This window comes from Arabidopsis thaliana, chromosome 4 (genome assembly GCF_000001735.4).
Source record: "Arabidopsis thaliana chromosome 4, partial sequence".
Classification (NCBI taxonomy): domain Eukaryota; kingdom Viridiplantae; phylum Streptophyta; class Magnoliopsida; order Brassicales; family Brassicaceae; genus Arabidopsis; species Arabidopsis thaliana.
In genome coordinates, this window is record NC_003075.7 from 11,029,427 (window position 1) to 11,054,363 (window position 24,937).

At 41.9% G+C, this 24,937-nt stretch overlaps 8 protein-coding genes and 3 pseudogenes across 12 annotated transcripts; 7 read left to right on the forward strand and 4 right to left on the reverse strand.

Moving 5' to 3' along the window:
* Positions 1–309: 309 nt before the first annotated feature.
* AT4G20460 (NAD(P)-binding Rossmann-fold superfamily protein) lies at positions 310–3,251 on the reverse strand. Its single transcript, NM_118165.3, has 10 exons — positions 2,962–3,251; positions 2,282–2,467; positions 2,060–2,184; positions 1,814–1,927; positions 1,607–1,714; positions 1,433–1,524; positions 1,198–1,339; positions 1,020–1,114; positions 799–928; positions 310–712 (listed from the first exon to the last, which is right to left on the reverse strand). Exons 2-10 carry the CDS (start codon positions 2,337–2,339, stop codon positions 341–343), a joined length of 1,236 nt encoding a protein of 411 aa, NP_193779.2. The 5' UTR covers positions 2,340–2,467; positions 2,962–3,251; the 3' UTR covers positions 310–340.
* On the reverse strand, positions 2,906–3,328 carry AT4G20470 (uncharacterized protein; the record flags this gene model as incomplete). The annotated part of the gene is made up of 1 exon (NM_118166.1): positions 2,906–3,328. The coding sequence occupies one exon, from the start codon at positions 3,326–3,328 to the stop codon at positions 2,906–2,908; it is 423 nt and encodes a 140-aa protein (NP_193780.1).
* A 1,094-nt stretch (positions 3,329–4,422) lies between these two features.
* On the reverse strand, positions 4,423–6,451 carry AT4G20480 (Putative endonuclease or glycosyl hydrolase). 2 transcript variants are annotated; one of them, NM_118167.3, is made up of 5 exons: positions 6,377–6,448; positions 5,842–6,113; positions 5,543–5,767; positions 5,314–5,470; positions 4,423–5,183 (listed from the first exon to the last, which is right to left on the reverse strand). In NM_118167.3, the coding sequence occupies exons 2-5, from the start codon at positions 6,098–6,100 to the stop codon at positions 5,039–5,041; spliced, it is 786 nt and encodes a 261-aa protein (NP_567602.1). In that variant the 5' UTR covers positions 6,101–6,113; positions 6,377–6,448; the 3' UTR covers positions 4,423–5,038. The 2 variants fall into 2 exon arrangements, with proteins under 2 accessions (NP_567602.1, NP_001329490.1); NM_001341441.1 differs by having other exon boundaries at positions 4,778–5,470; positions 6,377–6,451.
* An 805-nt stretch (positions 6,452–7,256) lies between these two features.
* On the forward strand, positions 7,257–10,565 carry AT4G20490 (annotated as a pseudogene; the record flags this gene model as incomplete). The annotated part of the gene is made up of 1 exon: positions 7,257–10,565.
* A 467-nt stretch (positions 10,566–11,032) lies between these two features.
* AT4G20500 lies at positions 11,033–11,581 on the reverse strand (annotated as a pseudogene; the record flags this gene model as incomplete). Its single annotated transcript has 1 exon — positions 11,033–11,581.
* Positions 11,582–12,230: 649 nt separating this feature from the next.
* Positions 12,231–15,373, forward strand: AT4G20510 (annotated as a pseudogene; the record flags this gene model as incomplete). The annotated part of the gene is made up of 3 exons: positions 12,231–13,201; positions 14,929–14,987; positions 15,162–15,373.
* Positions 15,374–16,485: 1,112 nt separating this feature from the next.
* Positions 16,486–18,432, forward strand: AT4G20520 (RNA binding / RNA-directed DNA polymerase; the record flags this gene model as incomplete). Its single annotated transcript, NM_118171.2, has 4 exons — positions 16,486–16,728; positions 17,260–17,520; positions 17,593–17,964; positions 18,036–18,432. 4 exons carry the CDS (start codon positions 16,486–16,488, stop codon positions 18,288–18,290), a joined length of 1,131 nt encoding a protein of 376 aa, NP_193785.1. The 3' UTR covers positions 18,291–18,432.
* A 575-nt stretch (positions 18,433–19,007) lies between these two features.
* On the forward strand, positions 19,008–20,343 carry AT4G20530 (cysteine-rich repeat secretory-like protein). The gene is made up of 2 exons (NM_001341442.1): positions 19,008–19,527; positions 19,770–20,343. The coding sequence occupies exons 1-2, from the start codon at positions 19,159–19,161 to the stop codon at positions 20,211–20,213; spliced, it is 813 nt and encodes a 270-aa protein (NP_001320011.1). The 5' UTR covers positions 19,008–19,158; the 3' UTR covers positions 20,214–20,343.
* Positions 20,344–20,440: 97 nt separating this feature from the next.
* On the forward strand, positions 20,441–21,301 carry AT4G20535 (receptor-like kinase; the record flags this gene model as incomplete). Its single annotated transcript, NM_001341443.1, has 2 exons — positions 20,441–20,779; positions 20,852–21,301. Exons 1-2 carry the CDS (start codon positions 20,696–20,698, stop codon positions 21,299–21,301), a joined length of 534 nt encoding a protein of 177 aa, NP_001328094.1. The 5' UTR covers positions 20,441–20,695.
* A 965-nt stretch (positions 21,302–22,266) lies between these two features.
* On the forward strand, positions 22,267–23,602 carry AT4G20540 (cysteine-rich repeat secretory-like protein). The gene is made up of 2 exons (NM_001341444.1): positions 22,267–22,786; positions 23,029–23,602. Exons 1-2 carry the CDS (start codon positions 22,418–22,420, stop codon positions 23,470–23,472), a joined length of 813 nt encoding a protein of 270 aa, NP_001320012.1. The 5' UTR covers positions 22,267–22,417; the 3' UTR covers positions 23,473–23,602.
* A 97-nt stretch (positions 23,603–23,699) lies between these two features.
* AT4G20545 (receptor-like kinase) lies at positions 23,700–24,560 on the forward strand (the record flags this gene model as incomplete). Its single annotated transcript, NM_001341445.1, has 2 exons — positions 23,700–24,038; positions 24,111–24,560. Exons 1-2 carry the CDS (start codon positions 23,955–23,957, stop codon positions 24,558–24,560), a joined length of 534 nt encoding a protein of 177 aa, NP_001329223.1. The 5' UTR covers positions 23,700–23,954.
* Between the last annotated feature and the right edge of the window lie 377 nt (positions 24,561–24,937).

Consider the following 24,937-nt stretch of genomic DNA (forward strand, 5'->3'; position numbering starts at 1 on the left):
TCGGTGGTGATATGATGAAATCTTCCCGGTCATAGTGTTCGGAGATGTTATCCTTTCACTAAAAAGACATTGTGGAATGTGGATAATGACATTACAATATGAAGATTTGAGTTTGGTTACACCATTCTTATGATTACGTCTATTGAATTCTGTATCCTTTTATATATAAAGTCACTGATTACATCGACAACTCTTGTAAACTGTATCAAATTACCATAATAATAATACTTATTGAACTGTAATTCTGTAATAAATCAATTCTTTTTCTATAAGCTAATCTCTCAAAAACAATTATGTAAAAAGTTTAAAATTAAAACTTTTTTTTCTTTCTTGGTCGTCTTTAAGAAGAAGCATATCCATGGGGATGAGTCTTTTGCCACTTCCAAGCAACCTCAAGACTTTCTTGAAGATTAGTGTAACGAGCAGACCAATTAAGATCTCTCAGAATCTTTGCTGGATCACTGTAAACCTCTGCGTAATCTCCAGGTCTTCGAGGCAAAAAATCTACTTTGATATCTACTCCTGTCGCTTTCTTACATGCTTCCACAAACTCTTTCACCGATCTTCCTTTTCCTGTACCTACATTGTATATTCCCACATTTCTAGGCTTAGCTTTCTCGAGAGCTTTTACGTGAGCATCTACAAGGTCAGTAACATCTATGTAGTCACGAACACAAGTTCCATCTCCTGTTTTGTAGTCTGTTCCTTTGACCTGTTTGAATCCATTTTTTCAGTTATAAGAGTTGAGTAAAAAAGAAGCATAGAGAGAGTTTTGAGAGATGAGTGTGTTTTATTTACCTGAAGGCCTGGAATCACGCCACGAGCTGCATCGAAACAGGCACCCGAAATCCGTCCGTGTTCACGTAGCTCGGGCTTTGGAGCTTCTCCTAGTCTACCTTCTGGATCTGAACCTATCACGTTAAAGTATCTGTGGAAGTAATAAAGATCATCAGACATTGTTTGGTTGAACAAATCAGAGTCAGAGACTTGTTAAGGCTTCAAGAAACGTGGAGCCTGACCTTAGGATCATGACTGCCATGTCAGAGTTTTTAGAGAAATCCAGGATCATATCTTCAGCCATCTTCTTAGCTTTTCCATAAGGGTTAATGGGGACCTGAAAATCGATAATTTCCGAATTTGAGGAGACATGATCATACTACGAAAGAGAGTGTTTTCTGAAACTGTTTAGAATAGTACCTGTGGAGTAACTTCAACAATAGGCATCTTGTCAGGTTCTCCATAAGTGGCACATGTGCTTGAATATATCAACTTCTTCACTTTATGTCTAGCCACAGCTTCAAGAACTACTAATGTGTTTGATGTAATGTTGTGGTAATACCTACAGAACAAAAATCAACATGAGATTGATTAACCACAAAGAACTCCAATCTTGCAGAGGTGTTATGAACAGAACAGTGGGTGGAGATTGTACTTTAGAGGATCTAGAGTGCTCTCTCCAACATATGCTACTGCAGCAAAATGCATAACAGCATCAAACGCGTTCTCTGAGAAGATTTTATCAACCTGAAATGAACAAAACTCATACTTCATACAATATACCAGGAAAAAAAATGCTCAAAAGAATCTTAGGGATATGAAGCATTACAGCTTTGGCATCTCCTAAGTCAGCATAAATAAATTGAAGCCTCCCGGGTTCTGGGAACAATCCTTGTAAAACCTTGACGGCACCAAGATTTCCCCGAGAAAGATTGTCCTGTTTGTGAGACAAAATGATTAGTGTTACAAAACCAAACATTGCAGTTTGAAACTTCTCCAATGGATCGCCAAATACCATCAAAGAAAGAAACTTTACCACAATGGTTACACGGTATGAATCTTTTAAGAGCCTCAACGCAGCATGTGATCCGATATATCCAGCACCACCAGTGACTAACACATGAGTCACACCTTCCTCGCTACGAGAGAACTGAGAAAACCAACAAACCACTGATATTACAAAAACATAAACTAAAAGAACCATGATGCAAGAGAAATGTTCCCAGCCATTAAGACAAGAGTAACATATCAAAGATTCTAGCAAATAGGATCGTGGAGTTACCGCGGTTGGTGATGTGAAACTCGGTGCGTGCTTGAGCATAAAAATGCATAAAGCAGTAAGAGAAACAACCAAGATAATCTTGCCCATTACATTGCTCTTCCTTTTAGGTTCTAAGTATTCCATCCCTGAATTATCAAAATCAAAAGAAAATGATTGATCATCTAAAATGTTGCAGAGACTCATTATACTTAAAATATATAAATATCGTGATTCAAGACTAACCTCCTCCAAGAGGTCTTGTGTTTCTTCCTTGACTTCTAGCTCTAGAGAAACTTAGCATTGGAGATTCAGAAGAATCTGAACTCAAATCACCTCAAAGTCTTTATGGTCTTTGGTATTGTTGAGACAAAACTCCAGACACAAACTCAAGATTCAGTAGCCAGCAATCATCAAGTTAGCTGCAGATTGCTGTTTAGAGTAAAAGATGAATGAATACAAAGTCAAAACCATATATAAGCAAAATAAAATAATATTTGGTTGGGAAGTGGGACCTTAATGAAAGAATCAAAAACAAGGAAAAAGACAGACAAAAGTTTGAATTACATTTATGAAAAAAATAAGATCAAAGTTCAATTATTTATTAATCTACATGTTAATTGGAAAGAGAAAAAAAGGCAGAGAGCATGTTTGTCACAGAACAGAACAAAAACAGAGCAACAAAAATGTAGAAAGAGTCTATGTTAAAGTCATCGACTTTGATCGAAATTTCTCTGCTTTATGAAAAACCCATCTGAGAAATCACGGATCATAAGATACCCAGAAACGCTTTCAATCCCCAATTTTGTTATTTTGATCAGAATCCGAATTCGTTTCAAAAGTGGGGCAAAATGCAGAAACAGAACAAAATCAGGTTAATGAATTGGGTAAATAGGAAGAGTCAAGACATAGATAAGAGAGAGTACCTGAGAATTTGGGAAAACACGAATTGAGAGAGAGGAGGAAGAAGAAGAGTTGTGTGATGGTTGAAATGGAGAAAGGCGCAACGTTATTAAGGGAGAGACAAGAACGTAAGAGAGACTTTTGGGAGAAAGAGAAAAAGAGAGAGAGAGAGAAAATAGAGGAGAAGCGGAAGAAGAAGAAGAAAGTGAGGAGCGAAGAAAGAAGAAGAAACGTGCAATGCAAAACGAAACCACAACTACGAGACCTGGTCACCACTCTCTCCTCCTTCCTTCTATTAAGCTCTTTCCTTTTTATGGAAATGAAAAACTTACAAACCAGTCCTTCAACTTTAACTAAATTATTTTTAAACCCCCAAGTATTTTTGTACATTTTTAAACCTTAGTTTGTAGATATAGTGGTTGTATTTTTTGTTTTTTTTTTTGGTTGCAAAATAGTGGTTGTAGTAGTTTCATAATCGTGTAATAATCTCGATTCAAATCTTTTACATGATGTCAAAAAAAAATGTTTTATACAATGAATGTGAAAGATTTTTTACTAAAATAACGTTGACTAGACTACGTAAAGCAGGTTTTGATAATAAAATGACTCAATATTGAGAGATGTGACTACAATCTAAGTCAAAACATTATGAATTTATGATGATGTTACATTAATTAATATGACTTCTTGAATTGTTTATCCGTTTTCATAAAAGACGGAATAACCAAACATCTACACGGATTTCATTAGTTTTATCATGAGAATGTCATTCAAAACCAACCTTGTTTCTAAATTGTTAGGGGTGGTGAGAATGAAACTATTAGTGAGAAACCGTGACTATAATCAAAGTCAAACAAAAACAAAGTCGTTGTTCCAATGCATGTCGACACTAATGAGTTTCTTCCTTATATGGATATTAATTTCAATTAGTTTTGTAGGATGTGCGATTGCAATGATTGTAATATCAACTAATATGCAATCATTTGTTGCCATATCCTCATTCTTTAATCAAACTATGGACAAAAAAAACAATAGATGGTGATCAAAGCAGTTTTGCTGCCTAGTTGTAGCGACTGCTTTATAACCATCTAACGTGATAGGCCAACGAATCGATAGTAAACAAATAATTATCCAGAGACATGTCATATATAAAAGACTTTGTATATAGAATATTGCTACGTAATAATTTCTCAATATGGATACATTCTTTCTACGTGAGTAATAATTGAAAGTTTAAACAAATGCAACTTTGTTTTTCATTCTCTCTTATACAAAGAAAAAATAGTCATCAAACTGATTAACAAGAGTGTGGAAAAAATATCATTACTAACACAACGAACATTTTTGCATCAAGTTTATCAATTTGTATATTGTGAGATAATCAAAATGGTCAATTATATGCATGTTTCGTTCTGGTCGAAATTAATTAGAATTCCTTCGACGGCCTAATTATGGTTGACTTTGCTTTTCCTTTATTTTTTCAAACGAAAGGAGACGAAAATATAGACGTCAATATCCTTAGTCTTGTAGCGTAATTATAATAGAGACCCACCTAAAACCTAACCAACCAAATCTAAAAGAGGCCTCCTTATTACTCTTTTAGACTGCTGAATTCTTTTAGTCATTAGGTTACCTACTAGTTTTTGTCTCCTTTAGATATATTGTAGGCTTGTAGTCTCAAAAACACTTGCAAGCTGCGTTCTATTTTCTCCAATTTAGTTTGCTTTTGAGTTTTGAACTTAAGTTTAAACAATAAATTCGACGTAAGAATGTAATAGTAGAGACGGGCTCTATAAGCATGTAAGATGTGCTAATGAGTAAGCTTCTAGGTTTGGGGAACTACATAAAAGCATCCCCAATGGTTTGTGAGCTAAGTGCATTTGTGTAGAGACTATGTGACAAAATTTCCAAATTCTTTTTTTTTTGTTACTCTAGGGTCCAATATATATTGTTTTAAATATTTAACCTCTAATTAGTGTTAGACAATAGAAAGTCTTAATAATTACAAAATATTCTATGAATTTTTTTTATATACTTAATTAAAAATTAATGCATCCAAATCTAACAGCACCACATAATGACAGTAAGTAAAACTTTAAGTTAATTGACTAGTTGTATCACGGGGAGCCTCAGCTCTGGCCTCCTCCTCAATTTTTTTGTTAACGCATATAAACCTAATGCTGGGAGCCAGAGCTGCGTGCTTGCATACAGAGCCAGGGCTACAGGGGACAGTTTGGAATTGAAGCTGCTTGAAAAAAGATAACATGGGGTCAAGTTTTAGGCAAACAAAAACTACAAGTAGTGAGAAAGGGTAACTAGTTGGGGTAAAACAAATAGTAGGGCAATGACAAAACAAGGCTAGAATGCTTAATTACCAGTTGTGCATGTTGTCGAGAATAGAGATGCGTGATGAAACTATCAAGTCCCGGCCAGTAACAAGATCTGGGGCAGCAAAATGATGACACACAGCGCAGAACCAGGAGGCTGGATCACCCATTTCACTGCACTTCTCCTCCTCAAGAGCTACTGGATCTGTGGAAAATAAAAATAAAATAGTAGAGCTAGTTCAGCAACAGAATTCATTCAATGAGGAGAAACACAGACCTGCCAGAAGGAAGTCTTCCCAGAGGCTGATTGCAAGAGTCAAAGGCATTTCTCCGAATGGAAACGGGAAAATAGTGTAGCGACCCTTCTCACGGTCCTTGTCACGTATAGAAGAGAAGTGTCGAGGAATGTAGGATGGTGGACGGGATATGACCATCATATTAGCTGGAGGTGGAGTACGAAGAAGAGAGGACTCAAGGAAAAGAGCATACATGTTTGTCGGACCTGTTGAGAAACTAGAGAATTAAGAGAATCCCATTAAGACTCTAGCTATGGAATAAGGATGAGAAGATACTAACTTTTAATGACCTCCTTAAGAGAGATTCCAGTGGAATACACTGCTTTAAGGATGTCACGAGGGACCTCTGATAGTACGCCAACGGCAGTGATGGTGATAGGACCTGTGTAGCCTAACTTCCTCAAATTCCGTTTGATACACGGACCCACCAGTCGAGCATCATAGCCATCGGGAACCGGAAACGATTTTATGTCCCAGAAGACCGATACTGGGGCCAAAGCTGCCTCCTCGATAGGCGGAGGCTCCATCACCCTCATCATCGGAAAATCAAACCTTAAAAAAAAAAGAATCAAATTCAATTCAGTCAAACATCAGAGAACCGAGAGGAACACGGCTGCTATAGAAGTTGTAGGGTTCTTCTATCTATGCAATCAGTCGATGAATTTTGCTTAGAAAATCAAACATCAGAAAGATAAATTGACCACCGATCGAGAGAGGTAGATATAGAGGAACACAGCTGCTAATCGTGTTCTATCTATGCAATCAGTCGATGAATTTTCAAAGTAACATGATGAGATAAGAACCGAGAATTTTACCTTAGAGATGTTAGCTGCAGAGTTGGTTGGATCGATCTCGATATCGTCGTCTAGGGTTTCTTAATTCTGAATGAGGATATTATATCGACGCCGCAGTATATATACTGATAATGGGCTTCGCTTTAATGGGCCTACAGTGTTTGTCATGAATCGGCCTGTATTCGTGTGAAACATTTTTCCTTTTCTTTTTCAAATTTTAATTGTGAATTTCAATTAGCGGAAACTTATAACGGAAAATTAATCATTTGATCGTCTGGTTAACAAAACTTAACATCATGTCCGAAATGGCCAATTCAACGAAATTTCGCCATTTTATCGGAAGATCAAACTGAATTTTATGATATTTCGAAAGTTTATATTTTTCGTCCCATATTTAAAAGTTAGCGCTTTAAAAACTAAACAAATAGGAAGTTCAATCACAAAACTATTTAATTTGAAATCTTCCTCTAATATAGGAATATACTGAAATATAGTTTTATTTTTAATTTTTGTATTTCATCAAATATCGCTCTTTACTTGTTTTTGAATTATAATCGGCAAAACGGATTTGGTAGAATCAACAAGGAAAGAAGACCCTTTTGAGCTTGACTCTATTCTGATTTTGTGAAATATGTGAAAAAGTGTAGGATAAGTGAAAACTTCAACGCAAATGAAATGTTAATATCATGTATGTTTACAATCTTACAATTATAGAGCAAACCCCAGCTTTTTATTCAAGCAACTTTGTTCTCTCCCTTTGATTATTTGTGAGCTAAGAGAGGAGTGAATTTGTCTAAATCCCTTAGTACAAATTCATTGTTTGATTACAGAATCAACAATTGGCGCGCCAGGTAGGGGAATATAAACAAATTTTCTCTACGCTCCTTTAATCAAAGCAAGCATGGTTCAAATCGTCATCGACCCCGTCATTCCTCCAGTCAACGATGATGGAACGGAATCAAGTCTCCTCCACGGAGGAGATCCACCATCTACCGTCGAAGTAGCGGCCAAAACGACCGTGAATCAACCAACACACGGGGAGACCCCTGTCGACCCACTATCTTTCTCATTGGAAGACCTCAAAGCCATCCTCACAACCGTGACGAAAGATCTCTCAGAATCGGTCATGGAGACTAATCGCCGACTCGACGAGCTGGCTAAAGGAATCTCCCAACGTCCGATCTCTGAAATAACCCCGCCGCGAGTCATCCATCCGCGTGGGCTTAGCTTCGACCTCACAGATGCACAATCCAATAGGGTGAACCCCAGGTTCCCAGGTTCACTCCATCCTATGAACCAAGAAGGCAGACCGCCTATGCCTCCCTCGACGTTGTCGGGTCATGTCTCGAGACCCGCAACCTTAGATCACGATGGACAGTTAGATGATATCTATCTGAAACTCCGAGAAATCGGATCCCAGGTCCACAGAGCCAGCAGTTCGGCTCCAGAGATCGACCGAATGATCGAAGAAACCCAGGACTCCTTTCACAGATCGGGTTACACGCACGAGAATCCTCTAAGTGAAGCTTAGGATTCCGATCTATGAGGGCGGAAGCGATCCTAAACAGTATGACTTCTTTCATAACAGTCGCTAAAGCTCACTTTTCGGACGAACTCCGTGATATAGGCTGCTGCCAGCTCTTCGTCGAGGGACTTACCGGAAACGCTTTAACCTGCTTTTCCAGATTAGAGGCGAACTCAATTGATAACTTCACCCAGTTGTCAACTGCCTTCCTGAAACAATACCGGGTATTTATTCAGCCAGGGGCCTCTAGTTCCGATCTATGGAGCATGACTCAAGAAAATGGCGAGACACTGAACGACTACCTAGGTCGTTTCAAAGAAATACTGTCTAGTTACCATCACGGACGAAGCCGCGGTGGCTGCTTTTAGGAAGGGGCTGCTCCAAGGATCCCGCTGAGAAAAGACCTCGCAATAAGAGAACCGCGAGATCTCGATGACGCCCTCCATAGAGCTTCACGATATGCTTTCCTGGAGGAGGAAGACGCAAAGTTGGCGAGCAAATCCCAACCGCCAAAGGCCAAGGAAAAGGCGCGGGGAGATTATCAAGAACCGCGTCAACACTATGACCCAAAGGCAAACAAGCGAGGAACGATCGTCGCCGCAGTCGATTCGGAAGACCGACCTCAACAGCCGGCGGAGGACATTCCACTGAAGAGTGTAAACATCTTCTGAATATCCTCGGAAAATATAAATCCGGCGAAGTAGAGGCGGTCTACCATCCCAAGAATGGGAAAAATAAACGCAAGAGCGGCTCCAAACAGTCCCAGGCGGGACCAACGCATGAAGAACAACACGTGGATCACCGACTGCTCCTCGAGGACGATCGTGTGGAGGAGGCGAGGGTCCCGGAGAACGAACTCCCCGGTCCCCCGAAGAGATGGAGAGGACAGCAACCGCAGCGAGCTCCAGACCATCCCCGCGGAAGGATCTCCATGATTATGGCCGGACTATCTGACGATGAGGATTCAGTCTCGGCTTTAAAGAAGCGAGCTCGACAAGTATGCAGCGTTAGGGTTGCCCCAGAAGCCGAGCCATTAAGCCAGGAACCCATCATCTTTACTTCGGAGGATGCGAGCGGGATTCAGCATCCTCATAACGATGCATTGGTCATCAAACTGGTAATGGAGGACTTCGACGTAGAACGAATCCTAATCGATACCGGCAGCTCGGTCAATCTGATGTTCCTGAAGACCCTTTTTAAAATGGGAATCTCTGAAAGCAAAATAATGCCTAAGATCCGCCCTATGACGGGATACGACGGCGAGGCAAAAATGTCAATAGGAGAGATCAAACTCCAGGTCCAAGTGGGCGGCATCACACAAAAGACCAAGTTCGTCGTCATCGACTCGGAACCAATCTACAATGCCATTCTGGGGAGTCCTTGGATCTATTCGATGAAGGCGATCCCCTCGACGTACCACCTTTGCTTGAAGTTCCCGATAAACACAGGAATCTTCATACTATACGGCAACCAGAAGGTCTCACGGACATGTTACGTGATCGAGAAGAAGCAGCGAAAGAAGGAAATCTTATAGCAATTAAAGGACGAAGAGCGAGCTGCACCGTCGGAGCGACCAGCTCGCGAGTCAATGAAGGCGCCAAGTTGCAAGATTATCCAGGTCAACATCGACGAGTCGGATCCATCTCGGACGGTTGGTATCGGAAGCGAACTAGGAGAGAAAGGAAGAGCTGATCGCCTTCTTGAAATCGAGGTCGTCATCTTTTGCTTGGTCTACGAAAGATATGACAGGAAACGCTCCGGAGGTAACCTGTCATAAGCTCAACACGGATCCAACCTTCGAACCAGTTCGCAACAAGCGAAGGCGCCTGGGGTCAGACCGCGCCAAAGCTGTCCAAGACGAGGTCGAGCGCCAAAGCAATCAGAGTTCGGAAGTACTGCAGCTCGCGGCATTGATCCCCATGCAGAAATCCGACCTGAGCAATCAAAGCAACGAAATTCTTAAAAATCATCCCGATATCGAAAACACGAACCAAAGCAATCCTTACCTGGTTAACAAAGTTCTGACACTCCGTGGTATCAGCATCAGTAGCGGCTGGCCCAAGATAGAACAGAGAAGGCGTCCTGGGAATGAAGTCCCCATCAGCAATGATTGTTGGATTCTTCTCCTTTGAGGCGGCAGCAGCATCTCGATCACAGTCCTCACAATATGACAAAAGAATGTCCGGCATCGGAGCCAGAAGCTGAAAACCATTCTTGAGCCAATGGCGAGGATGCGACTCTCTCTAGCATAGCCATTTTTCGAGCGATATCAGACTTTCGTTCGTCATAGTACCTCAACATCTCGCGGTATTCCTTATGTCTTGACTCGACACATGACAAGAAACCCTCGGCTTCACGTCTTTCCTTCGAGCTCGCCTGGAAAAGAAGAGTCCAGGGAACTCGAAGGTTATTGAAGAACGGCATCCCACGTTCAATCGCCTCAGCATTCGAGAAAGTCGGAACATTTTTGCCAACAAAGGAAGACGATCCAGCACTCTCCATCTTGCAAATAGGAGGAAAAGTCCGGTGAAGCAATTGTTGATCAACAAAGAAGTATTTATAGAAGCAAATACAGAAATCGAATTGGGAATTTTCTTAAATGCGATCTGGAAATTCTCTTTCCTTTTCCGAGAAACACTAATATTTGCATTTTCTCCAAAACTGGGAAAATGGGAATTTACTTGATTACGGGTTGACTTCCCTCAATTTCCTTTTCCAAAAAAATGACAAAGCTCATAAATGGAAAACATAGAGAAAATACTATTCTGCCTCGGAAACAGGCAAGATGGAAAATCATCGAAAATAGAAGTTAAAAGTAAAACACCGCCCCGAAAGTGGGTCCACGGTTAAATATGAGTTTTGAAATCGCCCCGAAAGTTGGGTCCACGATCGATGTATCAAAATAAATTACAAAGACGATCTGAATCCCCTCAATTTCCTTTTCCAAAAAAATGACAAAGCTCATAAATGGAAAACATAGAGAAAATACTATTCTGCCTCGGAAACAGGCAAGATGGAAAATCATCGAAAATAGAAGTTAAAAGTAAAACACCGCCCCGAAAGTGGGTCCACGGTTAAATATGAGTTTTGAAATCGCCCCGAAAGTTGGGTCCACGATCGATGTATCAAAATAAATTACAAAGACGACCTATTCAGATCGTCTGGCTCGCCTCTTCATCGCTTACACGTCGAATATCACTACCGCAAACAAGGTCGACATTCGAGCCGTGCTGGTCCGCCACTGGAGCAACTTGAGAGGTTTGCCTCGAAAAACCAAGCTGATCTGGAGACATGTTCAGGTCTTCATCCCCAAGCTCGATGACGTTCAAAGCATTGACTTCGTCGGACGCCCTTTTGGTTAACTCCTTAAGGCTGCTGAGTTCGGATGCCGCAATCTTCGCGCCTCTCTGCATCAGAATACCTACTATCTCCTCAGCACCTTTGGCCTGATTCTCAGCATCCACCTTTGGCCCGACAAGGTCCTCTTGCTCCTTGAGATAAGCCTTTACTCTATCAAGACGAGCTTGGGCTTTCTTTGTAGTACGGGTGACCTTAGAAGCTCGATCATTCCGCAGTCTGTTGCACTCCCGCTCCCCGTGCTCCTTCGCAGCAACCAACGCGACTTGAAGATCGCTGATCTCTTTCTGAAGAGCAGCTTCTCGACCATTGAGCCTGTTGACCTCGTCGTTCAACGAGCTCATCTCCGCCTTGTGTGGCTCCGGAGATCGCCCGCTCACTTACATGATTCCCGGAGAAAATGAGCGTCCATGGAATCCCCCTCGAGGGTACGTCTGTATGTATGAAGCCTACTTCAGACAATGTCACCTCTGGTTTCCAATTCCGTCTCTGATCATCTCCTTTCTGAGTCGCCGTCATATGGCGTTCCCCCAGCTTACTCCGGCGGCGATCTGCAATTTTGTTGCCGCTCTGACCTTTGGCGCTGAAGAAGGTTACCTGGTAAACGTTCGTTGTTTTGAGGAAATGACGACGTTGAAAGCTATCAGGTCGCCCGGCTATTGGGTGGTGAACAACCGCCCAAAGCATAACTTTCTTCCCGGTCCCAAAGTCAGTAACTTCAAGAACTGGGAAGAATATTACTTCTACGTCAGGTCCGACCTCGAATCGTATGAGCGTCCGTTCTCGGGGAGGAAAAGGATGTGGACGGAGTTTCCTGGTAGATTTCTTTTAAATAGATAGGGTAAAGACATGTCGATCCGTACTAGATTCTCATAGCCGTTTCTTTTGTTGCAGATCGGTACAGGCCTAGTCCGGAGTTTCCCGTTGAGTTCGAAGGAGTTTTAGAGGCAATCTACCGAGCTCGACATCACGAGGTCGCGCGTCAACAGGATAATGGGGAAGGTCCGGAAATCCTTCATTAGCTTTGCTGCCGGGCTTTTAAATATGCCACCTCCCCCAGCTCCCATCGAAGAGACTCGGCCTTTGGACGGAGAGGCGGCTACGTCAAATCCTCCCATTAATGCCGGCCCTTCCGGTGTTGATCAGGTCTCCCGTGAGACGGTCAATCCGGATTCTCAAGACAGGATGTGTTTTGAAGGGGCCGGCGTCGTTCCAGCTCAAGAGATCGCCAAGTGCGATCAAAATCAATCTGTTCAGGTCGTCGAACCTGAAGTTCAAAGTGTTACCGGCGACCGCTCCGTCGTCGTTTATGCCGCCGCGTCAGCGAGCGAAGAGGTCAACGCGGGCCTAACTATCCTTGATCAAGACAAGGATGAAACCGTTGCGGAGCTCGGGATTTCCAGGAGGTCCCGTGAGGAGAAAGGGAAACGAGTGGCTACCCAATCCAAGAAGAGGTCAGCTTCTGAAGCCGGTTTAGATGAAACTGCTGCTCCGAAAACATTCCGCCTGTCGCGAGGTGAGACTCTCAACTCCGACCAGTTTACGTTCAAGTATTCTGGCGAGAAATTCCTTGAGAGAGATCAGGAGGCCGCCAGTCATCTTTGGCGTAATTTGATGCTCCCCGGGACGAAAGATTTTCCTAATCCCGACGACGGCCCTTCCGGTGTTGATCAGGTCTCCCATGAGACGGTCAATCCGGATTCTCAAGACAGGCTGTGTCTTGAAGGGGACGGCGTCGTTCCAGCTCAAGAGATCGCCGAGGGCGATCTAAATCAATCTGTTCAGGTCGTCGAACCTGAAGTTCAAAGTGTTAGCGGCGACCGCTCCGTCGTCGTTTATGCCGCCGCGCCAGCGAGCGAAGAGGTCAACGCGGGCCTAACTATCCTTGATCTAGACAAGGATGAAACCGTTGCGGAGCTCGGGATTTCCAGGAGGTCCCGTGAGGGAAGTCAACCCGTAATCAAGTAAATTCCCATTTTCCCAGTTTTGGAGAAAATGCAAATATTAGTGTTTCTCGGAAAAGGAAAATGAGAATTTCCAGATCGCATCTGCAGACGAGCAGTTAGCTAGGCGAAGTGCAGACGAGCTGGGAGCTAGGAAAGCTACAGTCGAACTGGGAGCTAGGAAGGTCGGTTGACTTATGTCGACCACTCTTATCTTTCAGACTTTTATATTTGAATAAAATGTTTGTCCTTAAGAACAAGTTCATGTTTTTTTTTTTTTTGTGAACCTCCGTCGGTTGATTACGTATTAACCATATCGGATTCCCAATCTTGAAATTAGGTTTTAAATCGACTAAATTATAAGCCATCTGCAAGCTTTGAGCTCGGCTTTCGACCGATTTTTTCTGTCTAAGTTCGGGTTAGATGTTAAGTGCGAGACTGAGCTCGGCTTTATAAATAAAAGTATTCGGCGTGTACTGGGCGAGAGACGTCTCTCGGCTTATGCCCAGTAGGCCTATGTATAATTTAAAGAGGCGGACTCAGCATATTAGTTGTGGAGCGAGATGCTGGGCTCGGCTTACTCCCCGTAGAGCATCTGTTCGGCAGATCGCGAAATACAGGGTTCGGCTTATATTTCTGTCCGAACCAGAGCTTAAGTGCGAGAAAACTGGTCTCGGCTATCCCTATTAGAAAAATTAAGTTTCTAATAGGGCGTGGATTATTTCACCACTGCATCCATGTGAGACGCGCATCGAACACCTGGCCAGGGTGCCGAGAGTTGATTTATTACAGATCTTAAAGCGAATTCCGTATTGAGAATGCAAACTTTAATTTTATTAAGTGGTATAGCTGCATCCTTACGAAGGATTGCCTAGTTAGGGATCAAGCCATTCATAGTTCGAGTTCTAATGGAGAGGTCGGATTACCGAGCTCGTGTTTTTTTTTTTTTTTTTTTTTTTTTTTGCATAGACGAGTGTTTCGAAAATCTATGCAAAAAAATACAGATAATGCATGTATATGATTGAGTGATGTTTGTTAGATTATAATCGATAACACTTATCTCAGCGGTTTGGAGATGGAGATGATGACATCAACGATATGGACGATCTGAATATCCGAAATTGTAAACGTCGATGGATGAAAATCTACATTTGAGATGTTCGTTAGAGAAGATCTCATCTTTGCGTAGAAAGAGAAAAGCAATGATGAAAGCTAGTGATATAAGCGAAAATGTCAATCAAGCTTAACTAATATGTAAGAAAGTAATTGAACTTATCTTTTATGTGGGAGGTCGTCGAGACGGAGACAGAATTGGAGATCGCATCATTGATGAATGAGTGGAAGCCTTGAGCGATTGCTAGTGATGATCCATTGTCTGTACTTCCTTTTGCTGATTTGTAGAAGAACTGATAACTTCCGTTTGAACCGTTAAATTATTGATCCCACCGTTGAATCTTTAGCTGATAGTCGCACGAAGATTTTGTCCGAATTTTAGTCAGATCGGATATTGCCTGAGGCTTCTACCGTCTTATGAAGTTGCTGTGACAGTTTATTTTTCTTCCTTTGGCTGATTCGGAGATGCATTAATAACTTTATTCTGAACCGTTGATTTCTCGATCCCACCGTTGAATCATTATCTAGTAGCGTCAAGAATCACTGTAAATTTATAGCTTGATCGGACGTCGTATGTATCTTCCATGATCCTCTGAAGTCGCTACGACAAAGTCGTTTTTTCTTGATTTCTGCAGTTTGGATGATTCTGGGCCAACTTTGAAGGTGATTTGCAGATGGAGATTAACACGAATTGGTAATCCGCTTACGGGAAATGATTCCTTGTAGTGAGATCTTCGCTAAGAGTACTTAGTTAGACCTTAGGTCTTTCTGATGCGTCGGGAAAATGTCTCGCAAAAGCTCTAGTTGCACATCAAATTTTGTTTCAGACTAGGCACATTGAGGACTATTCCAATTGTTTCTTGTACAGGAAGCAAGATGAATAACTTCTTGATCTTGAGTCCGTTTGACGAACAGTCAGGTGTGGTGGACTATCGGATTGATAGTGGTCACGTTGGAGCCTTTGTATCGGGTTTTCGACCTTATCTCCGGCGCCGGAGAGCTTCTCAACCTACCATCTCCACTCTGCTTTTAAATTCCTTCCTTTGCTATATTTGTTTTTGGTTTCGGTTGCTCCGGTAGCAACATACGATCCTCAGTGAATATAGGAGGCAGTATCCAGTGATGCTTACTCTTTGGCTGACTTCTGGTGATCTTTCTTCTTTACTTCTCTTTCCTTTGAATTTTCATTACACGACATGATTTTGTGAGATCTGAACAACGTCTTGTGATTAAGGAAGATAAAGCAGAAGCTCTCCAAGGCGAGGAAGGGACGATTTTTCTTAGATATATGTTGCGTTCTATGCCTCTGACACATGGTCCGTGGTGATGAGGCGTGGCGATGACGTGAAGCTTTTTAAATTGAAGACCATCGGTGACGAGGTGAAGACGTGAAGCCTAAGATGGGAATGTTGGTGGAATCGTCCTGGAAACGACGATGGACGTAAAATCGGTCACAAAGGTGGCTGATCTGATAGCCGCAGACATGCATCTTTGGGCTACAGCCAGGACGTGCTTGTCGCAGAAAAACAGTAATAACTCTTGTTAAACGTAATCAATTGAGGCAAGGATGAATCCGTTAGAAAGATAAGCCTTGTAGCTTCAAAATGATGTGCAGATCGGCTCCTGGTTCCTTTTAGATCGCCGGGAAATCGATCTGAAAGCAGACAGATCGGGTGTAGACGGATCTGTGTCTCGATAAACAACGCATGCTTGAGAGAGAAACCTATAACTCTCGGAAGACAGCACCAAATGGAGCAAAATCGATCTTGTTGGAAAGATAAGCCTCAGAGCTTCATGATGATATTAAGATGGGCTCTTGATGTTTTCTGAATCGTTGGGAGTTTGCTTTCTAAGCCACAGTTCGAATCTGCGATTTGACAGGTGTCATATGTTTCATTGAAACAGTGATAACGCTTAGTAAACAGCTCGGAATTGGATGAGGTCGGTCTCTATTGAAAGATAAGCCTCGGGGCTCAGTTGACACTTAGATCGCCTCGTGATGCCTTTTAGATCGCCGGGAATTTGATTCCGAGGTCAACAGATCGGATATAGCTCGATCTGTATTTTATCAGTCTTCTGCAGATAAACGGCAGTATCTCCGAGAAAACAGACCCTAACGAAGTGAGCTGGGGCTTGTTAAAAAGAGGAGCCTCAGCCTATGCAATGTGCTTTTCAAGATCATCACTAAGACGATGGTAGAGCGTCTGAAACCTTTAATGACAAATCTGATTGGTCCGGCTCAAGCTAGTTTTATCCCCGGGAGAGTAAGTACGGATAATATAGTGTTCGTTCAAGAAGCAGTCCATTCCATGAGAAGAAAAAAAGGGGTAAAGGGCTGGATGCTTTTGAAGTTGGATTTGGAGAAGGCTTATGATAGGATCCGATGGGATTATCTGGAGGATACACTTATTTCTGCGGGGTTCCCCGAAGTTTGGGTAAGATGGATAATGTGCTGTGTGTCGGGCCCGGAGATGAGTTTGTTGTGGAATGGAGAGAGAACAGACTCCTTCAAGCCGTTACAAGGTCGACATTCGAGCCGTGCTGGTCCGTCACTGGAGCAACTTGAGAGGTTTGCCTCGAAAAACCAAGCTGATCTGGAGACATGTTCAGGTCTTCATCCCCAAGCTCGATGACGTTCAAAGCATTGACTTCGTCGGACGCCCTTTTGGTTAACTCCTTAAGGCTGCTGAGTTCGGATGCCGCAATCTTCGCGCCTCTCTGCATCAGAATACCTACTATCTCCTCAGCACCTTTGGCCTGATTCTCAGCATCCACCTTTGGCCCGACGAGGTCCTCTTGCTCCTTGAGATAAGCCTTTACTCTATCAAGACGAGCTTGGGCTTTCTTTGTAGTACGGGCGACCTTAGAAGCTCGATCATTCCGCAGTCTGTTGCACTCCCGCTCCCCGTGCTCCTTCGCAGCAACCAACGCGACTTGAAGATCGCTGATCTCTTTCTGAAGAGCAGCTTCCGGAGATCGCCCGGAGCACGTTTGGTGCAAGGAGGGTTGCTCCTGAAGTGGGTCGTGCGGATGCTTCTAAACGACCGCGGGTAAGCGACCATAGATGGGGCTTTCGTTACGACGATATGGCTGCTCCCTTTACTTCTAATTCTGTTGCTTGTGCTGAGCTTCTTCGTGAAATTGGTCGTGGCTCGGGTATTCCTTCGATGCCCTTAGACTTGAAGGAGGAGAAAGTTTTCGCCGGAGCGGCCAGGAAGTCGATCGAGGTATGCTCACCTTCTGGGTTTGATTCCAATTTTTTCTTTGAATTGCATTCGCTTGACACGCTCTTTGTCCAGGCGATCGCCGAATGGGATCGTTTGACTTATTTGTACGAGCGTTGTGTTCGGAGCCTTTCCGTAGAGGCTACTAACGCGAAAGATGCCCATGAGGCTTTGGCCGTTGAAAAGGAAAAAGTAGCTCAGGCGCTGGCCGACCTGGCAAGGTCTCAAGACGACGCCAAGGAGATGAAGAGGAAATATGACGAGTTAGCTGGTCGCGCTCTTTCGGAGATGAAGAGGCTTCGAGAACGTCGACTTGAATATGCTGAATTTGTCCGGAGATCGGCCCTTGATAAGATGGCGGAGCTCGTTCAGAAGCGATTGGATCGTATTAAAGCTCATATTGACGATACGAAGGCGGCAGAACCAAAGTTTCTTGAATTCAACCAAGTATCTGGGAATATCAAGACTCTCGAGGCGTTGGTCGAAGGTGGCGAAGTGGAGATGAAGTCGGATGACAGATGTTAAGATTGGTAGCGGATGCAGAGGAATTGGAGGCCGAGGTGAAAGCTTTTGGTATCACCGATCTTATGGACGGCGACTTCGATGTTCGTACTTTATTTGCCGAGCTGAGTCCTGATAATCGTAATTCCGTTCCACCGCCGACTGAAGGGGAAGATCTCGCGGATGGACGAGGTGAGTGCGAAGGCCAAGCTGGTGAAAGAATCGTTGGTCAAACTGAAGTTCGAGACGAGATCGCGGATGCTAGAGACTGATATTCCAGGAGGCTAAGCCAAAGGGAAGAAGCGGAGCTCAGATGCCTAAAGAGATCCCAATATGGCAAAACAAAAAATATTCTAAAAACTGAATAATCAACGAATTTTATATTATGTGACCAAAAAATGAAAACAGAAACTATGTAACAATCATCAAATACAGTGTTTTCAGCATTTATTTTTTTCTAAATTTTCCAGCAACATACAAACATAACGTTACTACTAGACATAAAAATACTCCCTCTGTTCCAAGTTATTTGATGGTTTGGATTTTTTTATTTGTTCCATAAGATTGATGTTTTGTAAAAATTAAATATGATTATTAATCTTGTTTGTTGCCAATAGTGAAAGGAGAGAGGTAATAGTAATATTATTAAACTATTAAAATAGTAATTAAAATTAAATAGAAAAGTTACTTTTTCTTAATTTATGTGCGAAACTTAAAACATCAAACTTACAGAGAGAGTAATATATAACATGATATGAGATGAAACTGTACGGTGTCGTTGCATAATTACATAAACTAGTTATAAACTCACACACTGCCTTCATTTCAGGTCGAGACAGAACTTATTGTGTGATTTAAATCAGACAAACCTTCGAACTTTGACTTTTTCATCGCCTCCTGTCCCTTCGCCGCAAAATACTAGTCTAAACGCTCAACTCCTCTCTCCTGTCTTATAAACTTTTTTTTTTAGAAAATGAGATGATCAATCGAATTTTGTTGTGTGTGACCTCAAACTGACAACTTCCAGTAATTGTAATATTACCAATTTTTTTTATCAAAAAGATGAACTTCACTTTAGAGCAATAGCAATCCCTCGAGTCTCCCCTATATAAAGATTCCAACTCCTTAACGATTCATCTAATGAAAAAACACACACACCAAAAATATCAGATATCTCAAACAATGTCTTCAGTTTTTGGATCTGTCCATATCTTGGCCATGATAGCCATACAACTCCTCCTTACACACAGTGTTTCATCTCTGAACCTTACCAATGCGTATCTGCACCACAAATGCAGCAACACTCAAGGAAAATATAAGCAGGGGAGCGCGTTCGAGAAAAATCTCAACTTAGTCCTCAGTACCATCACCTCGATTGGAAATTTTCGTGACGGTTTCCGCTACACCGAAGAAGGTGAGGATCCCAATAACGTCTTTGTCATGTTCCAGTGTCGCGGCGACTCCTACTGGTCCAAGTGCCCCCCTTGCATTAGCACCGCCGTCTCTGGGGTAATTGTGACTTCAATATTATAAATTAGCAGTCATATAGTTACATGTAAAAATTACGATGAGCACACACGTCGGTTAATTTTTTCTGTCAAATCTTAAATATGTGGGCAATGATCCTGATACTTTATATAAATGATTGAATTGAGACAAAACTGATAGACATTAAAGGCTAGTTAAAAAATACTGATTAAACAATGCAATATTGTTCTTGATATATATATGTACGTATATGTATGTGACAGCTTCGTAGGAGATGTCCAAGAAATAAGGGAGCAATAATATGGTATGACCAATGTCTTTTAAAGATATCTTCAGTTGCCTCCTTCAATAAGATAGATTATGAGAACGATTTCTATTTGTCCAACCCAAACAACATGAGTGATCGGGGGTTGTTCAACAAGGAGACGTCGGCTCTCCTGGAGAAGCTGGCATATAAAGCCTCCGATAGAAACAACTTGGATGGTAAACAATTGGTGTTGTACGCAGCAGGGGAGAAGAGAATTGGGACAAAGAAGGTGTATGCAATGGTGCAGTGTACGAAAGACTTAATATTTACAAAGTGCTTTGAGTGTTTGGAAGGGATTTTGAGGAAGTTTCCACAGTGTTGTGACGGTAAACGAGGAGGGAGAGTTTTCGGTACGAGCTGTAACTTTAGGTATGAGTTATATCCTTTTCTTAGAAACTAACAGCAACAACAGTACAATGAGAGCTCCATATTAAATGAAAGGGTTCTAGAGATAAACAGTCTTATAATATACACTGTGTTGCATTTTAGTACGTGAACTTGAGCGAATAAATGTACTTTCCTCTTTGTGATTTTTGTTTTTTTTTTGTGAACTTGAGTTATTAAGAGGAAATCTTCAAGTAAAGAATTTATCTAATAGTATATACATCCCACATAGAATACCAAATAGCTCAGCTCATACAAACTCTCTCATAATGAGAGAAAAAAATCCTGAAATAAGGGTAAGAAAAACTCTTATGCCTCAAGGTTTTAGTAAATCTCATAATTTTGGCCGAACCACAAAAAGAGACGTGCGAAACAAAATAGTAGAAAATTGATTTCCCGAATCGACAAACATGGACTAAACTATATGTATGATACATAACTGGTCGTACTTACAATGATGATACTTGGTTTCACGAAGACGAGGGAGCCTGGAGATGAATGATGGTGATAAGGCCATGTGTCATCACCAAAAGGAGGGTTGCTCCTGAAGTTTTCGCCGGAGCGGCCAGGAAGTCGATCGAGGTATGCTCACCTTCTGGGTTTGATTCCAATTTTTTCTTTGAATTGCATTCGCTTGACACGCTCTTTGTCCAGGCGATCGCCGAATGGGATCGTTTGACTTATTTGTACGAGCGTTGTGTTCGGAGCCTTTCCGTAGAGGCTACTAACGCGAAAGATGCCCATGAGGCTTTGGCCGTTGAAAAGGAAAAAGTAGCTCAGGCGCTGGCCGACCTGGCAAGGTCTCAAGACGACGCCAAGGAGATGAAGAGGAAATATGACGAGTTAGCTGGTCGCGCTCTTTCGGAGATGAAGAGGCTTCGAGAACGTCGACTTGAATATGCTGAATTTGTCCGGAGATCGGCCCTTGATAAGATGGCGGAGCTCGTTCAGAAGCGATTGGATCGTATTAAAGCTCATATTGACGATACGAAGGCGGCAGAACCAAAGTTTCTTGAATTCAACCAAGTATCTGGGAATATCAAGACTCTCGAGGCGTTGGTCGAAGGTGGCGAAGTGGAGATGAAGTCGGATGACAGATGTTAAGATTGGTAGCGGATGCAGAGGAATTGGAGGCCGAGGTGAAAGCTTTTGGTATCACCGATCTTATGGACGGCGACTTCGATGTTCGTACTTTATTTGCCGAGCTGAGTCCTGATAATCGTAATTCCGTTCCACCGCCGACTGAAGGGGAAGATCTCGCGGATGGACGAGGTGAGTGCGAAGGCCAAGCTGGTGAAAGAATCGTTGGTCAAACTGAAGTTCGAGACGAGATCGCGGATGCTAGAGACTGATATTCCAGGAGGCTAAGCCAAAGGGAAGAAGCGGAGCTCAGATGCCTAAAGAGATCCCAATATGGCAAAACAAAAAATATTCTAAAAACTGAATAATCAACGAATTTTATATTATGTGACCAAAAAATGAAAACAGAAACTATGTAACAATCATCAAATACAGTGTTTTCAGCATTTATTTTTTTCTAAATTTTCCAGCAACATACAAACATAACGTTACTACTAGACATAAAAATACTCCCTCTGTTCCAAGTTATTTGATGGTTTGGATTTTTTTATTTGTTCCATAAGATTGATGTTTTGTAAAAATTAAATATGATTATTAATCTTGTTTGTTGCCAATAGTGAAAGGAGAGAGGTAATAGTAATATTATTAAACTATTAAAATAGTAATTAAAATTAAATAGAAAAGTTACTTTTTCTTAATTTATGTGCGAAACTTAAAACATCAAACTTACAGAGAGAGTAATATATAACATGATATGAGATGAAACTGTACGGTGTCGTTGCATAATTACATAAACTAGTTATAAACTCACACACTGCCTTCATTTCAGGTCGAGACAGAACTTATTGTGTGATTTAAATCAGACAAACCTTCGAACTTTGACTTTTTCATCGCCTCCTGTCCCTTCGCCGCAAAATACTAGTCTAAACGCTCAACTCCTCTCTCCTGTCTTATAAACTTTTTTTTTTAGAAAATGAGATGATCAATCGAATTTTGTTGTGTGTGACCTCAAACTGACAACTTCCAGTAATTGTAATATTACCAATTTTTTTTATCAAAAAGATGAACTTCACTTTAGAGCAATAGCAATCCCTCGAGTCTCCCCTATATAAAGATTCCAACTCCTTAACGATTCATCTAATGAAAAAACACACACACCAAAAATATCAGATATCTCAAACAATGTCTTCAGTTTTTGGATCTGTCCATATCTTGGCCATGATAGCCATACAACTCCTCCTTACACACAGTGTTTCATCTCTGAACCTTACCAATGCGTATCTGCACCACAAATGCAGCAACACTCAAGGAAAATATAAGCAGGGGAGCGCGTTCGAGAAAAATCTCAACTTAGTCCTCAGTACCATCACCTCGATTGGAAATTTTCGTGACGGTTTCCGCTACACCGAAGAAGGTGAGGATCCCAATAACGTCTTTGTCATGTTCCAGTGTCGCGGCGACTCCTACTGGTCCAAGTGCCCCCCTTGCATTAGCACCGCCGTCTCTGGGGTAATTGTGACTTCAATATTATAAATTAGCAGTCATATAGTTACATGTAAAAATTACGATGAGCACACACGTCGGTTAATTTTTTCTGTCAAATCTTAAATATGTGGGCAATGATCCTGATACTTTATATAAATGATTGAATTGAGACAAAACTGATAGACATTAAAGGCTAGTTAAAAAATACTGATTAAACAATGCAATATTGTTCTTGATATATATATGTACGTATATGTATGTGACAGCTTCGTAGGAGATGTCCAAGAAATAAGGGAGCAATAATATGGTATGACCAATGTCTTTTAAAGATATCTTCAGTTGCCTCCTTCAATAAGATAGATTATGAGAACGATTTCTATTTGTCCAACCCAAACAACATGAGTGATCGGGGGTTGTTCAACAAGGAGACGTCGGCTCTCCTGGAGAAGCTGGCATATAAAGCCTCCGATAGAAACAACTTGGATGGTAAACAATTGGTGTTGTACGCAGCAGGGGAGAAGAGAATTGGGACAAAGAAGGTGTATGCAATGGTGCAGTGTACGAAAGACTTAATATTTACAAAGTGCTTTGAGTGTTTGGAAGGGATTTTGAGGAAGTTTCCACAGTGTTGTGACGGTAAACGAGGAGGGAGAGTTTTCGGTACGAGCTGTAACTTTAGGTATGAGTTATATCCTTTTCTTAGAAACTAACAGCAACAACAGTACAATGAGAGCTCCATATTAAATGAAAGGGTTCTAGAGATAAACAGTCTTATAATATACACTGTGTTGCATTTTAGTACGTGAACTTGAGCGAATAAATGTACTTTCCTCTTTGTGATTTTTGTTTTTTTTTTGTGAACTTGAGTTATTAAGAGGAAATCTTCAAGTAAAGAATTTATCTAATAGTATATACATCCCACATAGAATACCAAATAGCTCAGCTCATACAAACTCTCTCATAATGAGAGAAAAAAATCCTGAAATAAGGGTAAGAAAAACTCTTATGCCTCAAGGTTTTAGTAAATCTCATAATTTTGGCCGAACCACAAAAAGAGACGTGCGAAACAAAATAGTAGAAAATTGATTTCCCGAATCGACAAACATGGACTAAACTATATGTATGATACATAACTGGTCGTACTTACAATGATGATACTTGGTTTCACGAAGACGAGGGAGCCTGGAGATGAATGATGGTGATAAGGCCATGTGTCATCACCAAAAGGAGGGTTGCTCCTGAAGTTTTCGCCGGAGCGGCCAGGAAGTCGATCGAGGTATGCTCACCTTCTGGGTTTGATTCCAATTTTTTCTTTGAATTGCATTCGCTTGACACGCTCTTTGTCCAGGCGATCGCCGAATGGGATCGTTTGACTTATTTGTACGAGCGTTGTGTTCGGAGCCTTTCCGTAGAGGCTACTAACGCGAAAGATGCCCATGAGGCTTTGGCCGTTGAAAAGGAAAAAGTAGCTCAGGCGCTGGCCGACCTGGCAAGGTCTCAAGACGACGCCAAGGAGATGAAGAGGAAATATGACGAGTTAGCTGGTCGCGCTCTTTCGGAGATGAAGAGGCTTCGAGAACGTCGACTTGAATATGCTGAATTTGTCCGGAGATCGGCCCTTGATAAGATGGCGGAGCTCGTTCAGAAGCGATTGGATCGTATTAAAGCTCATATTGACGATACGAAGGCGGCAGAACCAAAGTTTCTTGAATTCAACCAAGTATCTGGGAATATCAAGACTCTCGAGGCGTTGGTCGAAGGTGGCGAAGTGGAGATGAAGTCGGATGACAGATGTTAAGATTGGTAGCGGATGCAGAGGAATTGGAGGCCGAGGTGAAAGCTTTTGGTATCACCGATCTTATGGACGGCGACTTCGATGTTCGTACTTTATTTGCCGAGCTGAGTCCTGATAATCGTAATTCCGTTCCACCGCCGACTGAAGGGGAAGATCTCGCGGATGGACGAGGTGAGTGCGAAGGCCAAGCTGGTGAAAGAATCGTTGGTCAAACTGAAGTTCGAGACGAGATCGCGGATGCTAGAGACTGATATTCCAGGAGGCTAAGCCAAAGGGAAGAAGCGGAGCTCAGATGCCTAAAGAGATCCCAATATGGCAAAACAAAAAATATTCTAAAAACTGAATAATCAACGAATTTTATATTATGTGACCAAAAAATG

Excerpts from the sequence above, each read along its gene's own strand:
- AT4G20460 (NM_118165.3), bottom strand. The coding sequence starts at position 2,339 with ATGCTAAGTTTCTCTAGAGCTAGAAGTCAAGGAAGAAACACAAGACCT. Across the intron at positions 2,185-2,281 it reads CACAAGACCTCTTGGAGGAG|GGATGGAATACTTAGAACCT; the intron begins GTTAGTCTTGAA and ends TTGATAATTCAG. Across the intron at positions 1,115-1,197 it reads TTGTTGAAGTTACTCCACAG|GTCCCCATTAACCCTTATGG; the intron begins GTACTATTCTAA and ends ATCGATTTTCAG.
- AT4G20540 (NM_001341444.1), top strand. The coding sequence starts at position 22,418 with ATGAAAAAACACACACACCAAAAATATCAGATATCTCAAACAATGTCT. Across the intron at positions 22,787-23,028 it reads TTAGCACCGCCGTCTCTGGG|CTTCGTAGGAGATGTCCAAG; the intron begins GTAATTGTGACT and ends TGTATGTGACAG.
- AT4G20480 (NM_118167.3), bottom strand. The coding sequence starts at position 6,100 with ATGATGAGGGTGATGGAGCCTCCGCCTATCGAGGAGGCAGCTTTGGCC. Across the intron at positions 5,768-5,841 it reads TCTTAAGGAGGTCATTAAAA|GTCCGACAAACATGTATGCT; the intron begins GTTAGTATCTTC and ends GTTTCTCAACAG. Across the intron at positions 5,184-5,313 it reads CTCGACAACATGCACAACTG|CTTCAATTCCAAACTGTCCC; the intron begins GTAATTAAGCAT and ends TTTTTCAAGCAG.
- AT4G20530 (NM_001341442.1), top strand. The coding sequence starts at position 19,159 with ATGAAAAAACACACACACCAAAAATATCAGATATCTCAAACAATGTCT. Across the intron at positions 19,528-19,769 it reads TTAGCACCGCCGTCTCTGGG|CTTCGTAGGAGATGTCCAAG; the intron begins GTAATTGTGACT and ends TGTATGTGACAG.